The following is a 14,188-nucleotide window of genomic DNA, read 5'->3' on the forward strand; positions in this document are numbered from 1 at the left end:
ACCGCACTTTTACTATTTTCCTCAGGTGAATGCAAATTGCTGCTCATTTGTTTGTTTCCCTGTCTGCCAGGGGGAATTTGAACAAAAGCACAAAGGTCATTCTGACAGACCTCATCCTCTTTCATGCTATTTGCTCTCCTTGGTTCGGCTGAGTTGCCACACTAGTTATTTCTTAACCTTTGTGTTGAGACAGCAGAGCTGGGCTTCAAATATTAATCTTTGAACAACATGCGAACAATTAAAAACACCTTGTGATAAATATATGTTTTCCTCATTACATTCTCTTTAACTGATATGTGACTGAATTGCAATGCATAATTATATTTCATGGGGGATTGAATTCTTGCAGTTTAATTCTGAAGCCGCTGTCCTATAGAATGAAACTACAAAAGAACCCTGACCTGATAGCTGCTGCTTATTGCCACACTATCTTCCCCTCCGTCTGACCAACACTTACACCCTGTGTTCAGCACATGAACTACACCCTCCCCCTCACACAGACCAGAGCGACCCCAAGACACAGAAGCACGAGAAAAATAAAACCTCTTTTGATTTTTTTATTATATCAAAATACAAAAATTTGAGAGGAAAATTTTCGTATGGGACTAAGCATTTGAAATGATATGGTGACATGAATACAGCACTGCTTTCATATTCTCACAGACATGCCATAGATAGAGCATAGATCATGTGCTAGGCCCATGTCTACGTCATGATGAGCCACCAGGATTGAGCCTGTGCGTTTTCCCTATGAAGGCTTTTCATGGTGACTGTCACTTTATATCCAGGCCAGTTGGTAACAGGCCATGAGTGTTTTGTTTTTTTAATCACATAGTTCATTCAGGTTTCTGTTTACTCAATAAAGAAAGGAGATCCATGGCAGTTGAACATGAAGAGTGAGTAAGACATGATCTCAGACGATACAGAATTCACTGGACAGCAGTGGCAAACAAGAGAAAAGTAATAAAAATATTATACATAAGGCTTTGGTACAGCACCATACAGTATGAGTTAATTGATTGCTCACAAACAAAAAGTTAATTGAAGCAGAACACCTGATGTAGTGACAGAACAGAAAGACAGTCTAAAAAACGGACAAAAAGCTAAACATCAGGTTATCGTTTTAAAAAAGAGAAAAGTAAAAAATGTCTTCGCTTTGAATTATTTACATATGAACATTAAAGACCATTATGGAGACAAATTATGTACAAAAGAAAACAGAATAAACAACATATAATACAGAATGTAAACATGTGATGTACAGCACAGAGTTCAGTGGATGACAGTGAAATGAAATGTATTAAATTTTCTTCCTTTTTAAGCACTACTTGGTTTGCTTGAGTATGAGCATTAGCTAAAACAGTCAACGATGTAGTGCTTATTGTAGCCTACGAGAATAATAATACATTCTAGTTTCTCAGTGCTGGTACACATGAAAAAACAGAGAATATAGAAAATACTACATTTTTCTATTTTCCATCCAATAACAACCAGCTCAGATGTCCATGAATGATTGCTAAATAGGCGTTTTTTTAAGTCTTTTTTTTTGTATTGTCTCTACATGCAAGATTAATACAATAAAAAATCAAATAGGTTTCTAAGTATCATCCTACCAGCACCTAGTGATGCCCTAAAAGCATGTAAGCAGAAAAATTGGAGAAAGGAAATTTAATAAAGGAAAAAAAAAAAAAATTGAACTAACAGTACGTCCAAAGCAGCCCTCTTAAAAACACTGTACATGTTTCTGTTGAATATGCAAAAAAGAGCCCGGAAGACAACATCCATTCGTTAAAAACCCATGTGGAGAATAACTTAAGCCTTCCCAATCAATACCGTTCAACCAGGAGAATCAGCAGTAATAAATACAAATGTGGTCTGATGACTACTCATGGCTATACTGTACAGTTGTAGTAGGAAATCTATTGTCAAAAAACAGTGGTGAGATGATGTGAGACGTTTGTTTTTGCCGCCTCCCTGCAGTAGTGTGCTTGAAAAACAGTGCTGTTAACCAAAGATGGTAGACCTACAGGAAGTGTGTAGAAAATGTCCCCTTCTCATGACCTGACGATGCTTTCAGATTCCCTCCCATGTGTCCTGTGGGGTGTACTAAACTCTAAATCAGGTTTATGTTTTCTCCTTTTTAGGCTGGGTTAATATTCTCAGTATCATCACAGATATACTTTAGAGAGGGTACCTTGGAAGCACAGACAGACATTGCAAACACACTATAGAAAACAGGTCATCGTTGAGTCATTTGAATGTCGCAGAGTCTCTATTATTCAAGGTTATACTACTATTTTCCAGTATTGTCTATCACTGTCATCACACCATGAAACTGTAATAATAAGGACCGATAGTGACTACCAGAGCTAGTTAGTTGGTCAAACACACAGGAGTGTGTGTCTGACAGAGAGTTGCTTTTGTGAACAGAAAAAGAAAATCGTCAGACCTCTAATCTACAGCACCACAAAGTTAAACATAGCACCAAGTCGTAATGTTCAAAGCAACTATGCCCTAACACACTTGTCTGTATCAAACTAATGTAAACACAATTTCCTCCACAGCACGTTTTTTTTTTTTTACATGACTATAGCATGTCTGTGACTCTTAGAAAAAACATTTCCTTCAGTTTTATTTGCTTTGGACTCCTGAAGGCGACGGATCTGAAGTGAATTTACATGTGTGCTCATGAACGGGCAAAATACAGAATTACTTTGTTCCAGGAATATTGTTATATAGGGCAACACATTTCTGCTTCTAAAGCTTTTTCCAATGGGCATTCACATACTATACATCAGAGGAAATACTACTTAACTTGTGCAGCCAGCGGGCTATGGCAATAATACATCGTACGGTACTAACATTAAGGTTTCTTTTCTTTTCAGATAAAATAATATCTGCTAACATATAACAAATGAGGCACCTTAAAATGTTTTAGAAACATTATCCACTTAAAGCCGTACTGTAAGCAAATACTTTGATATATAATCTAATTTCTTAGGGACCCCTCCCTTCTTTTCATACATCCTCTTACAGGAACCTATTCCTGTAAAACATGGTTTGATTTATCTTTACAAATACAATACATACCATGTACAGTAAATAACAAATATAGATTTTTTTCCCCCTAATATCGTACTGTACATGAAACCAATTTGCTAAAGTAGTATATGCACTTTGACGCTCACTTTTCAGGCAATCACCGCTTTCTCACTTGTCAAAAGAGATTACATTTTGATCAGACATAGAGTTGATTCATTCACGTGGATATTTGTCAGAAAACCTCTGATTTGTTTGTAGCAGATAGACTCATATCTGTTGTGTTTTTGAACTGGTGTTGGCCTTAAAAAGAAACCAGGTGTTTTTGTAGCCGACGAACAAAGAAGCTCGGGTTAGTTATTACAGGGAAGCGAAACATTTTTGACTTTGTGTGCCAACTGCTCATCTCACCAATCGCAGCCGCACTTTACACAACGTCATGAGTCATTCAATGTACTGTGACATCGGGACATTCATTTCCTGTACAGCAAAAACATACATTCAATATCGGTTAGTGTTGAAAAATTAACAAACATACAGAGAAGTAGCTAGCAAGTAATATACAGTTGTTAAATATAAACAGTCAGGGTGGCCATTGTTTGAATATTTCTCATTGCTTTTGAACAGCTTTATGAAGCAATCACATTCTCCTTTAAACATTTCTTGTTAAACATTAACACAATGTCTGAACTTGTACAGGACTTCTGTACTTTTCCACTGGATTTATTTGCCTTCTCTGAGTCTCAATTTCTTTTTTTTCTCTCATTCAGTATGGGTATTCTGATTCTGTCCTATTACTTGGATATACACAGTTGAAGCAGGTACCCATTTAAAGTAGATAATAAGAAAAATTAAAATAAAAAAAACAAGAGTTATGCAACCTCCGTAGCATTTTCTCTCATGTGTCCTTGGCAGAGAAAGTAAAAACACACATCGTATCGAAGTCTCTCACTCCCCCCTGGAGAGACAAATATGAGAAGGCGACGGAAAAAGGCAGTTTATGTTTGAAAAAAATAAAAAAAAACAAGAGAGAAAAGGCAGAAAAAGGCACCTCGACACGTGCCATGTTTCACAAATGATTCCTTAATAATGAAATACATACGACAGTACACTTCACAAATCATCACCCTGTTCTTCTTAACACAACAAGTCCAACCTCTGATGAGCGTGTGAGTCCCAATATTGTCTCATGAAGGCTATGGCCTGTGTACTAACATGTTGCCGTGACGAGTAAGTGTAAACACAGAGCCGTCAAGCACCTAAAATTAAGACAGTCCTCTAGTGGTTAGCGTTGGATCATGAATCAAAACAAACACAGTATGCCAGCTAATACTGATAGAAAAAAAGCTTTTGAAATTTGATAAAGTTAGGCCATATTATCTATCTGAATGAGCGTTGTGTGTGTGTGTGTGTGTGTGTGTGTGTGTGTGTGTGTGTGTGTGTGTTTGTGTGTGATATAAACCTTTTTAGCCATATGTAAAAAGGTTGAGTACGTACAGTATACCACAAGAATTACAGCAACTCTGCGTTTACTCTGAGGTATATTTTGTGGTAAGAACCCTGTGTTTAAATACTGACACTATTTGTATTGTAGGAAAGGTAGACTCATGTCCCTGTGTGAGGATGCACCAGGCTTCACAGTACACTGTATCACTGAAAAACCTAAAGATATGGACCCCTCAATGACCAGTGAGTGAAAAATCTTCAACGTGTTGTGACATACTCAACCAACACATTGTTATTACTGTAGGAGGAAGCTTAATTCCCTTGTTTTACTAGTTATATACATTATATAAGTCCATTTTCAAGTCAAATTCCTCAGAGACAAGTAGTGGCAACAACTATGAAAAGCCATTGTTCTTGTCTTCAAATAAGATTTCCAACCTCCCGGAGCATTCAGCTGGATTTTTTCCCCCCGCTCCTGAAACAACAAAGAACTTTTTAGAGATTATAAGAAAAGTATTAGCTTGGAGCAAGGAGAGCTGAGGTTGTTTTTTTTTTTTTGTTTTTTTTTTAAATCAGGGGAGGTCAGTTTAGTCGAGTCCGATGGCTTGGTGGGCCCACATGTCAGCGTAGAGTCCCATAATTTGGGCCCTCGGAGTCTGCACCGGCCAGAATGCCTGTCTGGTCCTCCTCGGTCTTCCTGCGGTGCAGTAAGGAGGTCAAATAGAGATAGGGGTTCTTCTTCTTTTGCTTTTTCCTCTTTCTGTGGAGGCTGAGATCCTTTCCCTCTTGGGGTGTCTGAGATTGCTGCTGGGTCTGAGAGGGACACACGCCTGAATGGGGAAAAGCACAGGAGTCACACCAGCTACATGTTTAAAACATTCATCTGATGCCCTTTTCTCTCTAATACTTGAACAAACCTGTTCTCCTTCCGGAGGTTGCGTTGTTATTGTTGTTGGTGGCCACGCCCTTGGCTTTAGTAATACAGTGTTGTAGCAGTGCTGGTAAGCTCTCAGACCCGGCAGGATCACTAGACGCACCTAGAGGTTCCCTGTGAAGAGCAGAGACAGCACAGCATACATAGTGCTGCATTAATCAAACAGTCTTCTTCAGGTACATCGCTGACTTGTAAAAAAAAAAAAAAAAAAAAAAAAAAAATTCTATCTTATGATTGAATGAGCTCTTGCACATCTACTGAGAGCCCTTTCTCTAAGATGATGAATTTCCATTTACTATCTGCATTGATGGACGATAAAAGTTAGACACAATGAAAGTGACATAGAGAGAGAGAGAGGGACAGAGAGAGAGAGAGAGAGAGAAAGAGAGAGAGGGACAGAGAGAGAGAGAGAGAGAAATAAATTGATATAAGATGGCAGTGGATTTGTTGAATTTATTGACTAACTGAGATCCCTTTCTAACAATCATTACATTAAAGACCCAGTGTTTACGAGAATTATTTGAAAAACAAAACCTGAAGGGAGACGAATTGTGGTACAAAATGACAAAGGTTGTAGTCATAGCTCATGTCAGGTTTAGACAATAATGACAATTTCTGAGCTCACTCAGCTTTGGGTCTTTAAATAGTGACTGCTTCAGAGATGCTGGAAGTATTGGTCTACTTGCTGTATAAAACTCATAAAATGAAAATAATTGGTGGAACTGTATAATAACAGTTCCTGTAACAATGAGCACTCATTGAGCATCCTTTCGAACTTCTTTAAATACCTATTTTTGCTTCTTCTTTTTTTTCAGAAGATGCATCAGAAAGTAGGTGCCAATACTGTAGTGTATTAAGTTTATACCAAACTTTGTAAGCTATTTTCATTTCATGAGTGATACTTGCTACGTTGAATGAAAAATAACCGATGATCAGTCAGTACAAAAAAAAATCACATTAAATTGAAGTACTTTCACATTCATAGTTTGTAGATTGGTAGTTTTACCTCATACCCAATACTCGGGTTTTGTTGTCCATCTCTCTTAGAAAGATGCACAAGAGTTAATTGGAATCCAAATATCCTCACAAACTCTCAACATTTAAGTCGAGGTTTGTGAGGCTTCATATTGTTTCAGAGCATTTTAAAAGAACTAAATTCAAGCAGCGTCATAACCCGACTTAATGCTTCATTAAGTCAGGTTGTTGTGCCAAACATGTATGGATTGAAAACACAAAGCTTTAGAGACGCTGTCCATGACTTGTCACTGTGGAGAGAGAGATTGAGAGCCATTAGCAGAGAGGGGGAGACAAATGTGAGAATTCCTGAACAGAGAACATTTCCATTATCATATAAACTGTGTGCAGAGGCCACAGCGTGTTAAATATCGTACATTTCCATAGACATGAACACTGTACAGCACACTTTCATAAACATGAACACTGCGTACAGAGGCTTCACCATGCTGACGGGAGGAGATGGCAGGAAGAGGAAATGGCCGTTAAAGAACAAGTCACATGACAGGAAGAGGAAATGGCCATTTAAAAACAGTCACATGACAGAAAAACGAAAGCACTTAGGACAACGAATGTGACAAAGAATTTAGTTTGAGAATTGTTGTTATTTGTTTGGTCGTAGAGAGAAGTTTAGAGAATGCATGCATGGCATTTTGCACATGGAACAAAACTTTAAAGGGGAATACTCCAGTCTATCATTCATGTGCGTCCTCTATTGATTCAAGGCTTTTAGATGTTCTTCTATTTTTTGATGCAGGGAAACATGTCTGTATTCAAACAGTCAAAAGACAAAAATGCTTCTCCACAGTCCAAAACCACTCCTCCTGCTTGCTCACAAGCCTAATTACTGCAGCCTAGGCCACAGCAGGCTTACTGTGCCGTGAAAGTGTATTGACAAATGTGTCCTGCAGTCATTATTACCATTAGTCGTACTTCACTTGAATCCAGCACAGAGGCACAACCCAAAGCGATTCCCCTTTAAAGGAGAGAGTGATTAGAGCCCTCCCCCTGCTGACCCCTCCCCTCTCAGACATGGGTCCGACCCTTACCTATTGCGGCGTAGGGGACCGGGTCACAACGCTGCCCAGATAGCTGAGATCAATCAAAAACAAATCAAGTAAGACCCTTACCCTCTATAAAGCAGCAGCAGCCCTATAAGCTACCTTCCCTTAAAGGCCAGTGATAGTGCAGGAGCAAGTCTCTGCTTCATGGCTTTAGCCATTGTGTGATTGTAGCGTCTAGGGTTGTGAGGTGGGTGTGAGGGGGCGCAGGAATGTGTGCAGCAAAAAATGCCAATGGGCATTAAAACTATATCAGTCTCAGTTATGTTTTCAGGTAGGTGTAAAAGCATGGAAGTTCTTGTGTTATTTCTAATTACCTGTATCAAAGAGGGACTCAATTATTAGATTATTGAATGTCATAGGAAAATACCTTTCAAATAAGATTTACTTGGGGTTATCATCATGAAAAACTGGTTTATGATCAAACTTTTTAAATAAATATTTGATAAGGCTATCATTATTAATGGTAATATCAGTTACAATTGCTTTTTAAGCCATAATAATATACTTTGGGTTGCCAGGGTCAGGTTTGCCTTCATCCAAGATCTAAATAATCGACTTGTCTAATCGACACAATAATGAACAGTATTACAATATTAAGTCTTTTTTCTTATTGGCAATTGGAAAAACGACATGTCTGGTCTGTGTTGTAGGTAATTCTATCAGTAAAGTCTGGTAAAGTCCAAGGCAGCTCTCTTGAAGTCTACTCATCTGCTGGGGCCAAATACAAATGGGTTAAGGGGCAATTAGGTTGGAACTGAAATGATGTGTTACCTAACTTGGGCTGGGCCAATGGGTTAGCCTGAATGAGTTCATAAAGTTGGGCCAATCTGGGTGAATTATAGCCTAATTGGGATCCACCAGTAGCAATATTGACTGACTAAATGGTATGCCCCACTTCTAGCCCATGCATAACCAACCCACTTAAAGACCCCACTGAGCACATTCCTGTAGGTGAAGCCCAGCTGATCCACTTGAAGCCCATGTATGCCCCCCTCGAAGGTGTTGGCAATGATGACTTGTGGGTTTTAGCCAGGGATGAGCGCGATTAGCTGACCAAAGATTGAGCGGTAGTTGGCAACAGAATTACTAGTTGGTTAAACAAACTATTTATATTTGTAATATGTTGTTTGTAAGATCCAAAGAAGCCACCCGCTTCTAGCCAGGGCTGCAGCTCCAGCTAATGGCCCGGAAATTTGGCCATAATGATCTACTACCCTGATGTAAACCAGCAATGGACGAGTGGCATCTCGGTGCCGCGGAGCAGTTTGGCAGTATTTTGACCTGAGCGATAGTTTTGCTGGAGCAATGCATAAACAGCAGTTAACCTGCAAGGAGGACTGAAGGCCGGCGGTGCAGTACTTGCGAATGTTAGCCACACTTGGCAAATCTATTGTTTTGGTCTATTGTTTACCCACAGATACTGTGATCCGTGCTTTAGTAGTGTTTAATCAATTCCCAACCTGGCAACCCAAAAGTTAATTTTTAACAGTGACTCAAGACTTAATGGGCATTTTTTACTTTTAATGAAATCATTGCCTAACAAGTACCAATTATTGATCAAGCTAGAATGATCAGGAAAAAATGGGCCTTTTTCTTTGAATGTGATATACAGTGTGTTAATGTTCAGCAAATATTCTACTTGTTAAAGTTGAGCATTAATATAACTTCTGTAAATGATTCACGAATTACATTTTTACTTGAAAAAGCTGATCAAATTAAACTTTTATCAGTCAGTGAAATCTTGTACAGTTCAACGTTTCATTGTTCAAAACTAAGGACTGAAGCAAAAGCACATCTTTAAAAACAGTAAACTTGGGGGGGGGGGGTTCTTCTACTTATATCTGAACTTTTTATCTGTATGTTCCTGTAGTGTAATCATTAGAGTTCATCAGATTAAATATGAGCTATCAAATGAGAAATACAAAACATTATTAAATTGAGATTTCACATGCTTTAGGTAACTTTCATTTTTATGAATGTATACAATGTGTGCTAAATGCTATTACATGCCCTCTGCATATTAAAGTACAATATGCATCTTAATAGTGTCTCAATGAAGTAAAACTGGATAAATACTGAGGATATTTGGAATTGAGTGCAGATGAGGAGACAAGTCTCCCCTTTATGTATAGATATGCGACTATTCTCTACTGGAGTGGATCACCTACCCTGAGGCTGATATCTGGAGCTGAGAGGGCTCTGAGGGCAGCATCTCCTCCTCTGTCCTTCTCTGGGATGGCCTCTGCCCGAATACATCTCTGCCCTCCAGAGGGGGAGAGGGGGACTGGGAGGGGTAACTGGCTGCAGTGGAGGCATACGACATGTGGGCGTGGTAACTGGGGCTGGGTTGCCTGGCACCCTGACTCTGAGTGGGGGAGGCGGTCAGGGAGGACCTCCGGGAGAAACTGACAGTGGCCGAGGGCTGCAGGGTGATCTCAGGCATCTCCAAAGACCGAGAGGTGCGGAGGATGCTGGGGCGCGGAGGGGGCCGTACTAGAATGTCTGGGGAGCCCGGCTGAGTGCTAAGGGGGCTTTGTGAAAGAGGTGAGAGGCGGGATGGCTGGAGTACTAGAGGGGGGAGGCTGGGGTCTGCCCGGCGCCCCGCCCTCGGGCTGAGCCAAGACTGAGGGCTACTACTGGGGGCTGTGCTTGGGCTACCTGCGCGGGCTGCCGGGTCAGGGTAAGGCAACACTGGTACACCCACACCGTGGGCCGTGTGTCTGAGCTGGCCGAGACTTTGGGCCTGTTGCATAGCTAAACGCCTAACCGGAGGCCCCATGGGCCTGTCTCTGCCCGGGGGAGCCATAGGGACCTCCAGCTGCAGGAGTCCGGGGCTGGTTGGATCACTTAGGGAAGAGTAGTGTAAGCGGCTAGGGGGGAGGGAGTGAGGAGAGTATGAGGGTGGGTCAGGGAGGTCCTGGTGGTGATGTAAGGGATGGTGAGGTGGGTATATGAACCGTGGACCTTCTAGACCCAGGAAGGGTAACTCATGAGGCTGCCAGCTTTCAGGTGAGCGAGGAGGAGGGCTGTGAGTGTGAGACAGAGAATGGCCAGAGGCGGTGTACTGATGGTGCTCCATCTCTCCACTCTCCTCAGGGATGGAGGGGTAACCAAAGGGCCCCTCGGCGGTGCCCGGGGGGGAGGACAGAGCGGAGCTACGCGGGCTGATGTCAGGCATGTAGAATGGTGGTGGGATCCCTGATTCACCGCGGCTGCCTAGATACCCATAGAATGGGCCCTGGGGAAAGCCCCTGTAGCGGGAGGCGGGGGCCTGCCCTGAGGCGTGAAGTGCACTGCCCTCTGCAAAGCTCATACCTTCCATGGGCCTGTGTAGGCGGGGGCTGTAGTTGGGGGGCTGCGTTGACTCCAGGCTGGAGGACGTTGGGGAGAGCTGTGGTCGCAGCGTGGGCATGATGGGCGGCAGAGGCCCGGGGTCAAAATCATTCTCCTCATCAGACTGCCGGAACTCAGGGTACATGTCAGACTCCTCTGCGAAGGGAAAGCCCTGGATGCGGCGGTGTGGCGGGCTTCTCTCCATGACGAAGCGACCGTCAGGGCCGCGACTTATCAGCTCAATCGGTGTGGTGACCTCAGCCTCGTGCTTGGACACACTGTATTTCTTGCTGACTATGGCACGCTTGGTTTTCTTGTAGAAGGAGAGCTCTTTGTCTCTTTCTCTATGAGGGCTGGGCAGCTTCCTGACGTACAGGCCTGGACCGTGTGAATCATCCGAAGAAAGAGAGCGGGGTCGAGATGGAGGGGAGCTCTCTGGACTTATCTTCCCCGAAGATAACCTTGTAAAAAAAAATGCAGACACAAGACACTATCTTAATTAAACATGAAAAGGATCACACCTAAAGTTAAAAAGCAAAAAAAGTATGAAAACAAAAGAAAAATCTCCGATGCTATAGATACAAATGCATGGATGCAACTAACTAAACAGATGAAACAATACAAAGCCAAAGCGTTCTAAAAAGGCAGCCATAAGGAACTACATCATGACAATGAGCAGTTTATGGTGGCGGCAGCATCCTGATAGCACAGCAGCTAATGAACCAAGCCAGAATGACGGGATGAGAAGAGAACCAATGACGCAACCATGACAACAGTATCACAGATCCCTTGAATCTACACCCTCTTGAGCAGACGCAACACTAATTTCCATATGCTGCACCAAATGGTGATGTGAGGAAAGCAGATGACATTAACCAGGCCTCATTTGCCCACACCAGGAGCAGCATAGTAGACACTTACTCAGTCCCTGAATGCATCAGGTAACATTCATAATAAAGAGTGCATATACACTGTACTGAACCGCACATGCAGCTGAGCTAATGCACTTAAAATACCTGCATGGTGCGTGAAAGTCTGTGCATGCAAATAGGCTCCACTAAAACAGTCATTGTCAGTTCATCATTTCTATGCAATGTATTAAATAACCATGCAGCCAAGCCAGTGCAGTAAAGCACGCTCTGTATTTGGGTGCAGGCAGGCACTCACAGGGGGCTGGCGGGCGGGGGCAAGAAACTGCTCCTGGCAGGCTCGTCCCAGCAGGGCTCTACCCCTGGCAAGGGGGTGAGAGGAGGCCTGCGATGGGAGACAAATGACATGGGCCTGGTTCATCTTTAACTATGCCACTAACAGGGAGAACGAAAACTTCCTGAACTGCAGGGACCCTTTCATAAGACTAAACAAATGATTGACCTAAAGTGTAAGGCAAATAATCTATTCTTGAATGGGATTTACACATATATTATTGTCTAAAATGATCTTCTTTTGTTGTTTTAATGCAGTCATACATGTACACAGACAAGACAAATACACACATGTAGCAGATACTGTACAATTAATGTGCAGCTAAACAAAAAATAGCATTTCTTCACATTTAGAACCATGCAGAAAGCACACAGCGTTTGAGGTTAAAGAATACAGATGAATCAAAAATCAATACACATATTGCAGCTTGGGCACTCCTGGTAATGTGCTTAAAATGCTGACGTGGCTTGTTTGAATGTCACTTTTTCTGCCCACCATCCGCTAGAGGCTGCTACTGTTCATGTTCTTGTACACCTTTCAAATAGATTAAACTTGAAATTAATGTGTTTCTTTCTTAGCTCTCATCTAAATACACTGGAGAAAGCATACTGTGATTGTGTGCATTTACTTATGCCATAATACTGTCTGTTTCCAGGTGTCAGTTTTTCAAAATAAACTTAACTGGTTGTACAGTTTCACTGTTTATTATATTGAAATGTATACCATTTAAAATCATGCATAGGAAGAGGAAATGTGTTTAAAGGTGCATTAGAACATGCACAGCAGCAGCCTCCTCTGGCAGACTGCAAGGGCTCCTTTGTTGACTCTACTTACGGTGACTCAATGCTTTTCCTGAAGTGTGTCACCGACAAGGGAGGATCTGAGAGGACAAAAACATTTCAATTGAGAATTTCCTCAGTTGAATACCATGGAAAGATTATGATTCTACAGATAGAAAAATGCCCCTTAAGCATTCTGTATTATAAAATATTTGTAGTCCTTCGGGTCATTTTGTGTGTCTTTGTAGTCATGGTGTTTCTGATTGTTTCCTTACGCCTATATTTTCAGACATTTTGTGTCTCTATGTTCTAATAAGTGTGCATTGTTTAACTTTTTTTGTCGTCATTTTGAAAGCGCTTACAGTTTGTGTTCCTCTCTCTGCAGACATTTTTCAATTCATTCATTCTGATATTATTTGCATTTGTTTTGAAATGTCTGCTCTTCTATTGAGTCTGTTTAAATTAGTTTATGCAACTCTTTTTAGTTGTTTGCTGTCTCATTGTGTTTATGTATCTCCATTTTCAATTGCCTTGGATCAAAATTCACTTCAAACACACGGCCTGGCAAAGGTTGTAACCCATTCAGTATCCCCCTCCCCAATGTCAGACATGTACTGTGTTCATTACATAAATAATAGGTAGACAGGAGACCGACCTGGTTTACGTTTGAGTTTGCGACGGTGTTGCTTGTTGACAAAGCAAGCAGCCAGAGTGCTGAACAGTACTGCCGCTGCCAGGAAACAGATAGTTGCCACAACACCTGCAACCACAGGCCGTGCCAGCCCCTCATCAGGCAACTCTGCGGGGGGGAAGGGATCTGATGTGGCAGACAAGTGGGCAAAAATAAGAGATTACATTCATAAAACCTCAAAAATATTTTCCTCACAGTGGTCAAGCAACTCTGTCTGACACCTTCTGAATATCAAACAGACCTGTGCTGGACACTCCCACTACATTGCTGCTCTCACTGATCAGGTCGTCCATGACAGCCATCACCCGAAACTCATACCAGGACTCCTGTAGAAAGAAATACAAAACAAACACTTCTTATCACTGCCTCGTACACTGACAACTGTTTATATCTTGCTAGATTATGGCCAAGGGTTTTATTGTCTTTCATAATTATGATAGTTGTCTAAGTGAATTTTGTTTGACTTATGACACTAGCTTTTTCACATCTCAAACACATCTGATATGCTTAAATCAAAGATTCCATAAAAGAGGAATTATCCTTTAGTTTCATAGTCCATGGGACGGGAAGATTTTTAACAAAATGGATTCTCTATTTCAACTGAATCGTTTCCAATAATTCTCCAAACAAAGCCCCTGTGCCCAGTTTGTAACCCCACATTTTGAGATTAAAATGTGACTGTGAC

The 14,188-nt window shown here is 41.5% G+C and overlaps 1 protein-coding gene across 4 annotated transcripts in view; it reads right to left on the minus strand.

Annotated features, from left to right (window-relative positions):
• Positions 1-543: 543 nt before the first annotated feature.
• Positions 544-14,188, minus strand: part of igsf9ba (immunoglobulin superfamily, member 9Ba) — a 68,443-nt gene continuing 54,798 nt past the window's right edge. The window contains exons 15-22 of one of the 4 annotated variants that reach the window (XR_009674183.1): positions 13,745-13,829; positions 13,468-13,629; positions 12,868-12,913; positions 11,998-12,084; positions 9,666-11,291; positions 7,483-7,525; positions 6,426-6,684; positions 5,397-5,533 (exon numbers count right to left, since the gene is read on the minus strand). Coding sequence is in view for 3 of the 4 variants with exons in the window: in XM_061046688.1 (XP_060902671.1) it covers positions 5,107-5,315; positions 5,403-5,533; positions 9,666-11,291; positions 11,998-12,084; positions 12,868-12,913; positions 13,468-13,629; positions 13,745-13,829 (2,346 nt within the window). In the remaining variant the exon portion in view is untranslated. Of the gene's footprint in view, positions 5,316-5,396; positions 5,534-6,425; positions 6,685-7,482; positions 7,526-9,665; positions 11,292-11,997; positions 12,085-12,867; positions 12,914-13,467; positions 13,630-13,744; positions 13,830-14,188 lie in introns of those variants that run through there. The other 3 variants (XM_061046688.1, XM_061046690.1, XM_061046689.1) reach the window with 3 other exon arrangements.

This window comes from Labrus mixtus, chromosome 9 (genome assembly GCF_963584025.1).
Source record: "Labrus mixtus chromosome 9, fLabMix1.1, whole genome shotgun sequence".
NCBI lineage: Eukaryota > Metazoa > Chordata > Actinopteri > Labriformes > Labridae > Labrus > Labrus mixtus.